The sequence below is a fragment of the Phalacrocorax carbo genome, chromosome 3 (assembly GCF_963921805.1).
Source record: "Phalacrocorax carbo chromosome 3, bPhaCar2.1, whole genome shotgun sequence".
NCBI classification, from domain to species: domain Eukaryota; kingdom Metazoa; phylum Chordata; class Aves; order Suliformes; family Phalacrocoracidae; genus Phalacrocorax; species Phalacrocorax carbo.
Window position 1 is genome coordinate 31,293,444 of NC_087515.1, and position 13,968 is coordinate 31,307,411.

General features: G+C 40.5%; 1 protein-coding gene across 6 annotated transcripts in view; it reads left to right on the forward strand.

Annotated features, from left to right (window-relative positions):
- The window catches only part of XDH (xanthine dehydrogenase), a 64,552-nt gene that overhangs the window by 13,262 nt on the left and 37,322 nt on the right, over window positions 1-13,968 (forward strand). For 5 of the 6 annotated variants that reach the window (XM_064446403.1, XM_064446405.1, XM_064446407.1 and 2 more), the window contains 8 exons: window positions 3,773-3,830; window positions 6,205-6,301; window positions 7,516-7,624; window positions 8,770-8,896; window positions 9,732-9,793; window positions 11,998-12,066; window positions 12,884-12,952; window positions 13,403-13,489. In XM_064446403.1, the coding sequence (XP_064302473.1) occupies window positions 3,773-3,830; window positions 6,205-6,301; window positions 7,516-7,624; window positions 8,770-8,896; window positions 9,732-9,793; window positions 11,998-12,066; window positions 12,884-12,952; window positions 13,403-13,489 (678 nt within the window). The remainder of the gene's footprint in view (window positions 1-3,772; window positions 3,831-6,204; window positions 6,302-7,515; window positions 7,625-8,769; window positions 8,897-9,731; window positions 9,794-11,997; window positions 12,067-12,883; window positions 12,953-13,402; window positions 13,490-13,968) is intronic. The other variant, XM_064446406.1, reaches the window with a different exon arrangement.

Below are 13,968 nucleotides of genomic sequence, written 5' to 3' on the forward strand. Positions count from 1 at the left end.
TTATCTTGATAGTCTGCCTAGACTAGAATGGAAAACAACACACACAGTTTAAAGCTAATAGTGGCAATTTTGGTCTCCTCAGCTGACACGTCTGTCTCATGCATGTAATTTTAGTTCAAACACGTGGAGTCAATATTTCTATTTCTATCCTAAATGTTAAGAGGGGATCTATGCTGGAAGCCACATTAGGCCTTATCCAAAGCTTGGGATGTTTGACTGCAGACAGGACTGGCCAAAATACAGGATTCCTTTGAGATTTGGGACCCTCTGGGTTCTACATAAACAGTGAATTACAAGTTTTTAGTGTGCTGGTTTAAAGCAGAACAAAATATTCTCATGACCAATAGCAGATTTACATTGTGTGGTTATTCAGTTTGTTCATTTGTGATCTAAGCCTTTTCCTCAGTAAATTAATTTGAAATCTCTCACTGACTCCAGGGAATACACATTCACCTATTTTAATGTCCTAGGGGACATTTGTTGTTGACTAGTCTGACTTGCTGTGTGGCAGTCTGGTTAAAACCTTTCATCTTCTCTTCTTGCAACTAACTGAGTGACTCGGGACTAGAGATTGCATGGGAGTTTGTCATTCAGAAAAGCATGTTTCTCATTTAAAGACCCTAGCTGATGGAAAGCTTAGCATGTTGTTTGGTAAACTAGGATAAATTCTGCTTTCTTTCCCTTTTTGTTCCTCTATTTACCTTGCTTAACTACTTTTCTTTTAAATTGAAAAATCCTTTCTTTAACTTTCTGGGAATACTAATTTAAATATGTTGCTTTTTGTTGTAAAGGCAAAGTTATCCGAGTTAGTGAAAAGCAAGTAGAGAAAATAGCAAACAAAATATTTATTGAAAGCCAAGTTTTTTTACATTAAATCATGGGGAGGTGAGTTCAACACCTGTCTGGACCAGCCCACGGGCACTAAGTGCGTAGAGTAGTGCTTAGGAACTTTTTTCAGTGTTGTACTTAAAGCTTGAAGAACTGTAGGCTCAGGCTGGGCTCCCTGCCGAGGTGATCTGAGTATTTAAGATTCCTAAAATTGGTAGAAAAAAGAGATGTGTAGTACAAACACAGCAGTACAGAGCAAATCTTTTGGGAGTCATTTGACTGTCAGTGCAATCCTAACATTTCCAACAAAGTTTCTTTCTGCATTTGATTAATATTTAAGCTAACACATGCAGTAAAATCCACAGTTTTGAATCTGTCAAAATGTAGCCATCAGTCTGAAGTATCTGGCAACATGAAGTTTGGTTTAAAAAAGCCCTAAAAGCCAATAACTGAGCAAAATGGAAATATTTCTTTAATTGCAATATCTAAGGAGGCTGATCCTACTCCTACTAAAGGCAATGGATGGAATTCAGTTTCCTTCTGTACAAGGACACTGGGGAAACGAGCAAGAATTGTTTTGATGGGTAAGATATTGAGCTGTGAATCATACTGTTCTGGGCATCAGAAAAGAGAAGATGTTATCCCAACCCACAAGGTTTTAACATATTTTAAGAACAAATCACAGCAGGTGATTGTAACAAACCACTGGAGGAATGACCTACTCCTCAGAACCAGCATCAATGGCAATGAACAAAAGGCTGCAACAGTAAAAAGTTCTTGCTCTGTAGCCAACAAGAGACACTCATAAACAAGCATTCCCCCATCAGGAATTTGAGTGCAAATAAATTACTCTGCTCTCTGACGTGTGAGATTTGGTTTAATCGAGAATGTTTTCCAAACTCTTACTCCTTATCTCCCTCTAATCCCAAGTCTCTGCCAGCATTGCAGATATACAGCTACAGTGAAGTAGTTCGAAGTGAATGAAGTAGGAATCCTGGGCTATTGGTTCGAACAGGATAAGAATATGGATTGTTCAAGACATGTTCTACTGCATAGTGGGAGCCATGTTATCAGAAAGTTGAGCAAAGGTTTGACTTTGGGACTTAAACATATAGTTAAGTACTTCACTAGGGGTGTTTGGAGCTGCGTGTCTAAATTCTTTGCTGAGTGAAGTCTTAGGCCTGTGTTTTCTTTCTTACTTAACTTCCTGAAAAGGAACCATTGGGCCAAACTTGATTGCTCAGTTTGAACACATAATGGAGTGCTTCTTGGAGTCTTTCAAGAAAACCGCTTGAGACCTTTTCTTTGGTCTAAGCATAGAATTATGTCAATAGTCTTTACCATTTGGAAAACTATTCTGAAGCTTTTTTTCTGTGCCTGACTATCTGGGAAGGGTTTGCAATGGCCATTGGCACAGACCTGAGAAAGAAACTCAGCTTGACAGTGAGGGTATGAATTGCTGGGGAAGGCTTTTTGCCTGTGAAATGGCTGTGAAAGGCCTTTTGCCCATGGGACACTCATAGTCACAGGAATTTTTGGATTTATCTGCTTATGTCTGTCTGTTTACCAAATTACTGTAGCGGGATATATGTGCTTACACTGAACTGACTGGTCATGAGAGCACCACTGTGTGCTCTTCTTTCTATGCATCCAGATGGTGAGGGAACAGGAGCACTCTGCTCTGAATAGCAGTAGTGAGTGCTGCATGATTTACAGTAAGACATCCCCAAGGTAGAAGAATGAACTCCGTTTCCTTGTAGATTATCCCCAACGCAGGTATGAGATGTGCAAAAAATGACCAGTTGTGTTTTGAAGGAGCAATTTTATTGGATAGTTCTAAAAATGTGGACTGAAACAGGAAGTATGAACCTTGTCTCTTTAGAATAACTCTGTCATGTGCTGAAGGTGTAAAACTGAAGCAGTACAGAGGCTGTGAAGGTCTCTTATCGGTAGGAAAAAAGGCTTACACAAAAGATCTTTGTTTCAATTTGCCCTTCAAACTAGGACTGATTAATTTAAATAAACTGTGACTATTGTACTTAGGACTTGCTCAGTGTAAGAGCTGAGAGCACATGATTACATTCTGGCACACAGTGAATTTGGAAAAGTTTCTTGATTCTCTATTAATAACAGAAAAAGGGGAAGACAAGCTCTATGGTCATTTGGAGGCAAGGGCAGAACTTTGGTTTCTGACCATCAGGCAGAGGTTAAAGTAAAATTTAATTTTATGTCTAATAGGTAACTGCTAATAGTGTTGTTCACTAATAGGATGGAGCTGACTCAAAATGTGCAGAGAAAATTTCTCCTTGTTTGGAATTTTCACATTCCCACAGTTAGGATGGCTGTTAATGGAACACTGATTAATTTAACATTAGCAGGGAAAAAAGAGAAACTTCAAGATGATTGGCACTTGCTGTCTGTCCTGCAGCACCTGTATTGGTCATATTAGGGTTTCCACTGTTGTGCTTTTTTTTTTTTTTCTCTGCAACACCTATTACTGACGCTGTTTCTGTCATTCTGTTTATTTCCTCATTTTCTCTGTCTCTTCTAATGGTAAGAAGGAGAAGGGACAGAGGTCAGTTATGCATGGCCAATAAAGACGAGATGCAATTTGGGGAGGTGTCAAGAATTCAAAATCAAGTACAAAACACAGTTCTGTCTCTGCTCACTACTAATTCTCTTTGCCATTTTTGATGAAGGGTTTTTGAAGGTTTGCCTCAGTGTGCTGTGGCTGAAAAAACTCTGAGGCGTGTAACACACATACTTTTCTCTGTCACAATAATTTCAAGGAAACATTGTGTCTGGGTATGTGACGAACATTGCTGAACCCAGTAAGGGTGGTGGTGGTTCTGCTCCTTGCTTTGGAAAAGAAGTTGCAGAAAGACCAAACTTTGTCCTTCCAACTAACATACCTGTGTGTAACAGTACCTTTCCCATTTTTCAGGTGGTGGAAAAAGATGTGGACCCAGAAACAACTCTGCTAACCTATCTACGAAGAAAATGTATCCAATGTCAGAAGAAACTGCAGAGGCTTTAAATGTCTATGGCATTTCATAATTGTTTACTGTTCTGCCTGTCACTTGAGTGCTAGGCAGATATTGTGCACAGAGTATAAGAGGGAGTGCTCTGCATGGTCTCATATTTCTTGCTGGGCAAAGATTACAGCTGGTACTCCAAGCTTAAACAATAGCAATTTTTAAATAATATACATTAATAAATTATTTGAAGTTTATTTAATATTTAAGGGAAAAGTCGCAGAATTGCTAGGAATTAGAATATGATGGAAAGAAAGCAATATTGAGATGACAATAAAATTGAAGGACATTTATGTATGTTTCACACAAATCATAAAGAATTTTCTGGCCAAAACATTAGAGCCACTTGAGCTGCTTGCTGTATCATCTGATAATTTGGATATTACTGGATAGTTAATATCCAATAACTTGATTATCCTATGGCCTTTTTATCAGATGGCCCAGGGATGCAAACTCAGAGGCAGGAGTTCCCGCCATATACCATGGGCATGTTTACATGGGTGGATGCAAGCAGTCACGTTTCACTCCAGTTTGAAACTGGCCAACACATGAGTCAGATTAGCTTCAGCAGCTGGGTAGCTATTACTGTGATGACCAGCCTGGTGATACTAGGTCTGGTCCAGTAGGTAGTGTCATTCCATGTTTTCTGAGTTTTTGTCTGACCAGCTGAGTGTGTACATATGCCAAACTGTTCACATCTGTGTTGGTGTATTCCTTAAAAAGAATCATGCATGCTTATTTTGCCATGCTGCCATGTTCTATTTGTCTGGGATCTGAAAGAAATACAGGGATATAAATCACTCCTCTTTGGGGTTTCCAGCAGAACTATCAACAGCCCTATTCTGTCTGACTGTGTCTTGGGCAGATAAAGTTCAAGGGGAAAAATAAGTGGCATGACTCTCCTGCCAGTGTGTGCTTCTTACCACTAGACCTTTTATATCTAAGCTTGTTAGTATTTAATGCAAATAGCTTTGTAAAGAGATAATTGGAGCTCTTCAAAACCTTCTGATCTTCTACATGAATATGCTGATGAACTTATTCTGTAGATGTCTGGTTAGGGTCAGACAAATACTTTGAGAAATGTTTCAGTGAGGCAGACTAGCACTGTTGCCAAGAGAAACATTGGATGGCATAGAAAAGTTATATTTCTGCTGAAGCAGGCAAGTGATTATATGAAAAGTAGATGTGGTGCTTCAGGACATGGTTTAGTGGGGGACTTGACAGTGTTAGGTGTACAGTTGGACTCGATGACCTTAGAGATCTCTTACAACTTAAATGATTCTATGATTCTATGAAAATAGTCAGTTCCAGAATCTTTGCAGTGAAGGAAAAGATGATTTGAGTACCCTATATTAGGATGCCTGTTGCTTTTAAACAGGCCTAAGTTGATTATCTCAACACAGGCATGTATCCATTGCCAATAAAAGCAGCTGGTCTTTTCCCACCAAAATTCTCTCAGTATCGGCCAACCCTCTTCACAATAAATAACAGCATCTAATTACCTTCTAATGAATGAAGAAACCCAAAGCAGAAGTGACTTGAGGAATTCTCTCCTGAAATCCTTTTGCAGAACATTTGATGTAGTGCCCGATTGTACAGATATGTACTCTGCAGGCTGTGGAGGAATGTACTTAGGCCAGTCCATATACTTTGTGAGTTCCCAGGTGTCTGTGCAGTGGTTCTGTGCATATCTACTAGTTCTGGCTCTCAGTGTCTCCCTCCTGTGGTTTTATTGGAACCAGGCTACTGGGGAGTGTGCTTGGCTGGTTTTGTCCCTAGCAGTGGGGAAGCAGTCATAAATGGGGCCAAAAGAGAAGCTGGGGTGGCCAGATCATGACTCTTGAGATGCAGGTAGTTTGTGAGCAGTTCAAGTGCAGCTCCGTGACAATGCTAAATGCATGACTGCCCTGCCTGGCTGCCTTCTAGATGGTAGGAATCACCAGGTGTAGGAAGAAGTCCACCACCACTGGTGAAAGGTGCTGAAGGAGATGTCAGAGTGTGTCTCAGGGATATGGCTGCATGCCTGAACAGCTCCTGCTCAACAATTACTGGGTGCTTTATCTCCCTTATGTCATTTCCTCTTCTGAGTCTAATGGAAAGTGGGAAATGTTGAAGTTCAGAAATTTTTTGTTTATTCCAAGGATGGGGACTGCCTCCTTATTAGAGCTTTGGGTGTTGATCTCAAAGCTCACATGCCAGCATTTGAAACTTTGCTTGTGTTAAATTAGGCAGAAAAAAATGGGTGCTTGGTTTCCAGCAAGAATTTATTGCTAAGCCTTGATTGACAACTGATTAGGCTTCTGCCAACACTCTGTGTTTTCCTTGATTCCTGTTCTCTCAGTGGGCCTATGTGGAACCAAACTAGGCTGTGGAGAAGGTGGATGTGGTGCTTGCACTGTTATGATATCAAGATATGATCCTTTTTGGAAGAAAATCCTGTATCCTTTGCAGTCTGAACTGTTCAACAGAGAAATGAAGTGGGGACAAATCCAGGTTCTTGACATTCCAGACATGGTACTATTTAAAAAAAAAAAAAGTTATGTATCTTTCTGCCAAAACATAATTTTTCACTTTGAGAACGTAAAATCATAAGGCTAAGACAAGAAGGTACTTTTTCCTACAGCACTTCACAGTGCTGGTGGGAAAAAGATTCATTGTGCCCTGAAATACCTGCACGGACTCTAGCACGTGGGCTATCTGCCTTTCTCAATTCAGAAAACCTTCATGTTCCTTACTTTCAATGTATGATAACTTTTTGCTGTGATGACCCAAATGATTACTATGATAAAATCTTTATTGCTGTTGTATTACTACAATAATCTGGTTTCTGTATGCCAGCAGATATTAACTTTTTCTCTACTTCTATTGTAACCTTCAGAATTACTCATTTCCTGAGACATAAACTTTCCTTCTGTTTTTTCTTTAATCAACTGAAGAGAGAAACAGTAGAATCAAACAAAAAGGGGAATGGAGAGAGGGAGGATAAGGCAGAGGGACAGGCCCCAGTTTATTTTTACTGTGAGGAGTCGAAAGTACTGAAATCTTGGATATATCTGGAATAATGGTTAGACATACTTTAACTTGGGATCATCTAATTTAGTGACTCTGCTTAGTAACATGGCCTTGAATAGAATATATTTAGGGTCCTTATTCTGTCTTGATAGAAATAAAGTGGGTAGTTCTTATAGGAACTTTGGCAACATTATTCTATTTTACCTTCAGCCTCAATGTTTTCCCCATGTGTGCCATCTAGAAATGGTTTCTTAGGTAAAAGGCCAAGAGCTCCATGCTTTTATGTAACTTTGCAAGTGGGCCAGGCCAGCTGTACAATATCTTGGTATTTGTAGTCTGCCCCTATAAATTACTTACGTGGGTTCTGTAGCTTAACATGCGACGAGGATGTATAAAGTTGTTATTTCTGGGTCAAATCCTGTGGTGCATACTCAGTTTAAACTTCAAGTGAAGTTGATGAGAACTTTGGCTGACTAGGTGCTATAGAATTTGTCTTGTAACTAACACCTGTATCACATAGATTTAAATTCTCCTGTTGTGTCTATTGCTACAGTTTCTGAGTGGTCTTCAGTCTTCCTTTTCCCTTTTTCCTTTGTTGAGCAGCACTGTCAAATGAAATGACCTTAATTTATTAATTTAGCCACCATACTGCCAATGCTTGCCTCTTCCCTGTCTGTGCCCTGCATCATGTAGCTGTAACTACAGTTGAAGGCATAGGAAACACAAAATCCAGGCTGCACCCAGCCCAGGTAAGCTATTAATACTGATAACTTTAAAACCCTTTATCCGTGTTTCTTCTTATGTTAACTAGTCCTGTTCCAGGGTGTTGGGACCTCCATCATAATGTCAAAGCCAGGAGTTTGACTTTCCACATGAATAGTCTTTACTTGCAGGAATGACTAAGTGATGAAATCAAACTCCTGGGTCAATGCTGCAGCTCTGTTACATCCTAATGAGTTAACTTGGTGCTATCCTGGCTGAATTGCTAATGCTTTTTTTCTAGGGCTGTGTGGCTGTATTTGATCCATATCCTGGACAAAATCCCAGGAACTGGGAAGGCTGATGTTGTGGTGAAAGCCTATACAATGACTTGGAGCTAGGAAATCTGAGTTGGGTTTTGGCTCTCCTTTGGCCTTCTATGAATGGCCTTGGTTTCTTGTTGTGCATAGTTAGGAACCTCCCTTGCAGTGGTGCAGTAAGATTGGGTCCAGCAATGTTTCTGGAGTCCCAAAATATTCTTGGTGGGGAGGAGTGACAGGAATGAAAAGTTTTGCTCTTCTAGCAAGGTGCTATAATGCACATTTTATGGAAGCAAACTTGCTTCAGCTTTGTCAGAGATACTGCTTAAAGGTAACTATGATTCATCTCAGTTTCTACAGTCAGTAGGACTTGTGCCAATATCTGAGACAGTAAACAGCAAAGTGAAAAATAAGTTAGACAAGCATGAATGGCTGGCAGCTATTCTGACTGTTGTTTGCTTGTCATCTTTCCCCTACCTCCCCTGAAGATTCTAACAGCTAAGCTTTGAAATGCAAATCAGGTCTATACAGGTAGACCCAACCTTTCTGGCATGGTAGGTCTAAAGAATTCCTGGTCTGACTGGAGGGTCTAGTTGCCTTCAGTTACATTGGGAGTTCAGAGCCTGGATGCAAGCTTTTCAGTGTTCTCGTCTTTGAAGTCTGCTTCATAGATTAATTGACCACCTCATCAGAGAACATCTTAGGTCCCCTGGTGAGATTGTTTGGTTTCTTTGGTTTTTTTTTTTGGGGGGGTGGGTGTTTTTTGTTTGTTTTTGGGTTTGTTTTTTTTTTTTAACAGAGGTGTTACAGAAACAAGCACAAGAATGAACTCACCTTAATATTATGAGCTGATGGTTGTTTTTACTTTTTCTCAGGAGAGAATAGCAAAAAGTCATGGATCCCAATGTGGCTTTTGCACTCCAGGCATTGTCATGTCCATGTATACATTGCTTCGGAACAAACCTGAGCCCAAAATGGAGGACATAGAAGATGCTTTCCAAGGTAATACTCATAGCCCTGCAGAGATGAAACCTATTCTGCCTTCATTGTGTCTGCTTCACCAAATGGGAAGAAAATGCACCTTTTAAAAAAGTATTTCTTTAAAAAGAGCCGATTGTTGTAAGGTTAAGAACTAGCTTTTTGACCAGGAGACTGGCCAGGTGCTATGAAGTGAACAAAAATGGCCTGTGGAAAGTCTCACAAAAGCTCACTTTTTGTCCTGAAGCTGGAGCAAGTGGCCTCAGTCTTGGATTAGGACCCCACTAAGCTTAGCACAGAATAAAAGGTGACCTGTCCCAGGGGGGCTTATAAGAGCTTCCATGCCTGCTTGTTTATTCATTGCCATCACATGAGTCTGCAGAGGTGACAGACTGCATCTGGACTAGCCAACCTCAAGTAAAGGACAAAGACAGCAATATACCTGATGGAGAGGAGCAGAATCCAACTGTGTAAATCATCTGAGAGGCTGCTGTTACTGCTGAGGTTAGAGCTGTTACCATGCTTCCAGAAATCAGGAGAAAGCAGAAGAAAGCCACCTCTTTGTAATTCAGGAGACTGGATAGTTGGTATACTGATTTGACTCACACAATTGAGGTAAATCAATACTGAATAGGGAAGATTTAATTTTTTTTTCTAAATTAATTTCAATTTAAAATTTCAACAAAAAAAGTTGTAGGATTGTTGTAAGAGTACTAATGTAACTTTCCTCCTCCCAGTTTTTTCATTAGTTTTATCTATATTTGACAAGCTTTTGTAAGAAGCAATAAAATGTTCTAAAAGAACAGTAGTTCTCAGCCAAATGACACTAAATCTTTATCCTTTCTCTCTGGCAATGCAGGGAACTTGTGTCGGTGTACAGGGTACAGACCCATTCTGGAAGGATACAGGACATTTGCTAAAGTAAGTGGCTTCGGAAAATTTTTTAAAAAGTCTGGCTGTCGTTCTGTTACTAAAGTACACCATGAGCTGAAATGGAGAGGAAGGAAATATATATGCTACAACAACCTAGCTCCAAGTCTTGATCCCTTTGTATGTGCTTCATGCATTAATAATGCAGGAAGACCACCCCCTTTACTCGCTCCATTTGCTGGAAGTGGAGCACTTTAATAAGATTTGCCTGGTTGTCCCTTTTTAGATCACAGGTATCAGGTATTCAGACTCTATTCTTTTCTGTAAGTCTCCAAAAAACTCAGCATCTCTGGATAATACAGCTTGCAGATGATCCCTGGTATGGTTACAGTAAAAGGTATGGTGCATGAATAGGGACATACTCTAGGGGAATCTGAGAAAGTTGCTGTCTTGAAAGATCAGCTGCAGAGCTGAAATAGCTCTGGAAAGAAGTTGAAGTCACTGCTATATAGCTCTTGCCCAGAACTCATCTGCTGGTTTGGGTGAGGCTTTGCCCTAAGTTTTTTCTAGTCCCTTTTTTCCTGAAAGACTGCTGGAGGCTGTGAAGAAAAGTTCTTGGGTACTTCAGTGATTACTAGCCACTTATGGGGCTACACTGGTATTAAATATCAAAAGTAAAGGGTTTAGAATGCTGCCTGTTAATTTCATTCTATTATCCAGAATTGCGATCAACAAAAGAGCATACAAGCAGGAGTGAGATCCATTACAAATGGTTGATAAACCCAATCAATACAGTCTACTTGGATTTCCAACAGGTTTTCAGCAGTGTCTCACCAAAGCCTTTTAAAGACAATAAGCAGCCATGGGGTAAGAGGGAAGATGTCTGTATGAATGAAAGATTGGTTAAAAGGCAGGAAATGGCAGGTGGGAGAAAATGGCGTATTTTCACAATGGAGGTCACTGGTGAAGTTCTGCTGGGACCCATGGTGGGAGCAAGGCTGTTCAAGATAGCCCTAAATGAGGTGGAAAAGAGACTGAGCAGCAATGTGAGAAAATAAATTAACTGATACCAAGTTAGTCTGGGTAGTGAAGACAGGAACAGACTTTAAGGAATTTCAGAAGGACTTTAGGAAGCTGAGAAACTGGAGAACAGAATGGGGTACAAAATTCAGGGCAAATAAATGCAAAGCAATTTAGAGAGTGAAAGGGGGTGCTGATTTCACATAATAAATGATAGGCTGTGAGCAGACACAAGATCATCTTCCTGTTACCATGCAGGAAGATGATCTTGGAGGTGTGGTAGACAGTTCCAAGGAAGCATTGGCTCAATGCTCACTGGCAGTCAAAACAACACTTCAAAGGGTAGAGAACAAAACAGAAAACTGCCGTGTCACTGTCTGCATTGTGGCTCTTCCTACGCTTGAGTACTCTGCGCAATTCTGGTCCTCTCATCTGTAACAGGGTATAGCAGAATAGGAAAAGATTCAGAGAAGCGGAATAAGGATCACATCTATGGTAATCTGGCTTCCATACAAGGAAGCCCTGAGTAGGCTGGGATGCTTCAGCCTGGAAAAAAAGATGTCAGGGAGGGGAAGGGACTTTACATAGCCCATATGGTGTTTTGTGTTGACCTCTGATAGAGATCTACAAAATTGTGACTGGCAAGTGGAATGTGGTGCAACACAAGAGCAAGGTGTCAAGAAATGAAACTAGTATGAGTCAGGTTGAAAACAAACCAAGGCAGATGGTCTGCCATGTACTAGGTAGCTGACCTGCAGAAGTCACCGAAGTGTGTTGTGGGCACCAAAAACTTATGCAGGCTCCAAGTACTGAGCAAGTGCTTGGATGGAGATCTACTGAGGGTTACTAAAGAGACAGAAACTACACTGGGCTAAGGCAGTCCACTGAGCTGAATGCAGTTGGATGCTGGTAGAGTGCTAGGTATTGTATTGTATATCCTTGTCCCTTTTACTCTTCTCGCATCTCCAGCTGGACCAGAGATACTGGCTGAACAGTCAGAGTAGTTCTAAACCAGAACAAGATGTCTATCAGTAGACTGGACATGACCTAGCCATCACAGGCAGGGTATTGCCTTCCATTGGCAAGGGAAACACCTATTTGCTTGGCACCTTCCGTATCCCATTTCTGCTTTGGATATAGTAAATGTGGGATCAATTTCTCTCAAAAGGGAATCAAGCCTACTTCATTTCCTTGGAATATGCACGTTTTTCTCAGAACAGTTTTTGTCCCCACAGGACTTGAATTGCTGTGGCAGAGTAGCCAATGGCACTGGAAGGTGTCTTAGTGAGAGGGAAAATAGCATGGTAAGCTGAATTTTAAAAGCCATAACCTCAATTTGCAATATAGTATTAGAGTTTTGATGTAGTAGTCACCTCTCTGGCTGTACTGTGGTGCAGATATTCAGAGCCGTCTGACCTGGTTTGAATGTCTGTCTCTTGGAAAACACTGTGACTGCATATGTCCTGGTTAGTGTGACTAGCCATCATGACACAGGTTTTACAATAGTGAGATAGATATGTTCCTTCTGAATCTGTGAGGTGCAACACCTGTGAAATAGCATGGTGACAACTGTAAGCAATGTGTTACCAGCTTCTGGTACATTGAAGGAATCCATCTTTCTGTGAAAACGGGTCTAAAACCCAGTTAATTCCCCACTATGATTCTTCCCAAACTTTGCAGTCCAAGGATGAATGAAGTAATTTAATCACCATTCCAATAAATTGTACAATTGGAACCTTTTGGAATATCTGGAGGGAAAATAATCACATTTTATGTACCAGTTGAGGTACAAATGATGGAGGGATGAAAATGAGGAATTAGGGCATAAGGTACTGTGAGTATAAAATGTATTTAGAAAAGAGAGATTATAATGAAATTCTTTGCCAGGAAATGCCAGTGAATTCCTGTGGATTCTTTGTAAGGAAGCATCCGGTGTTGCATGGAATATTCCAGCAATTAGGACTGCTTGGAGTTCTTTTGTCAAAGTAGTTTATTAATGAAAAACATCACTGAAAATTTCTGTGATCCAGGGATTGAATAAAGGGAAGGAATATATCCTGTAAAAATTGGAATGTTCTGACTTTGTGTAGAATAGCTGAAGCGTACATGTTTCTTCTTCAGAATGGGGGCTGCTGTGGAGGAAAAGCCAATGGTCCAGGCTGCTGCATGAATGGAAAAGACAACAACGTGGTAAGGTGCCTCCCAACTATTCATGTTTTCCTCTATTTCTTCTGTTTAGAAGTCTTAGCTCTGGCTTGTTCTCTGCCAAAGCCCAATGCTTTTAGTTTAGCTGTATTTATGCAAAGCGGTTTAGACTAATTTATATTTTATGCTGGGCTTACCTCAGAAAAGGTAACTTTGATGTAATTTAACATGCCGATATGAAAGTGATGTCACTTTTGATAGGCAAAAACCTGTTAGTGTGTTCAAGGTTCATGTTTCTGACGACATGCATTGTGATCAGAAAAATACGACTGAAGAACCTGAAACAGTGGATCAGGTGGCACCTTTTTGCTGTGTTTGCCATTCTTTGCTCCGTGAAACAGTAATAGGTATTTGACTGGAAAGAAGAAGAGTTAGGGTTGTGTGTGGATACCTTTTTCCTCTGCTGCTCATCCATTTGCATTTTCTCTGTCATAGACAATGATCTCCTCCAGCCTGTTCAATTCTTCTGAGTTCAAGCCGTTGGACCCTACGCAGGAGCCAATCTTCCCACCAGAGTTAATGGTAAGTTCAATCAAAATGAAATAGTGTGTGGTTCATTGGCTTCATTGTTCTGCACGGGGTTTGAGTGTCTTGTAGCATCTCTGCCCTGATTAAACGGCAGTGCAAAAGATGGCTGCTGGTAAAAGATGATGAGTGGGCATGAACACTTTCCTGTTTTATAGAAGGATAGGCTTTTAAGCCAGGGTGGCTGAAAAGATATGCAGGCCAAGTGCCAGCCCCAGCTGGCTGGCTTTCCTCTCTGTTTCTCACCATACATGCCTGCTCTTGGGTTGCTTTCCTTTACAGTCACTGCCTATCCAGGGGTGGAACAGTTACTGATATCTGGATTTCAATTTACTAGGTCAGATGTGAACTTCTACATTAAATACAGCTCTACCTAAGCTAAATGCTCTGTGCTCTCTTTATAGTGTAGGAAAAGAAGTAGGAGCTATAGGATGTAGCTGAATATATGTTTCAACTAGATGACTTCCCCAAAGCAC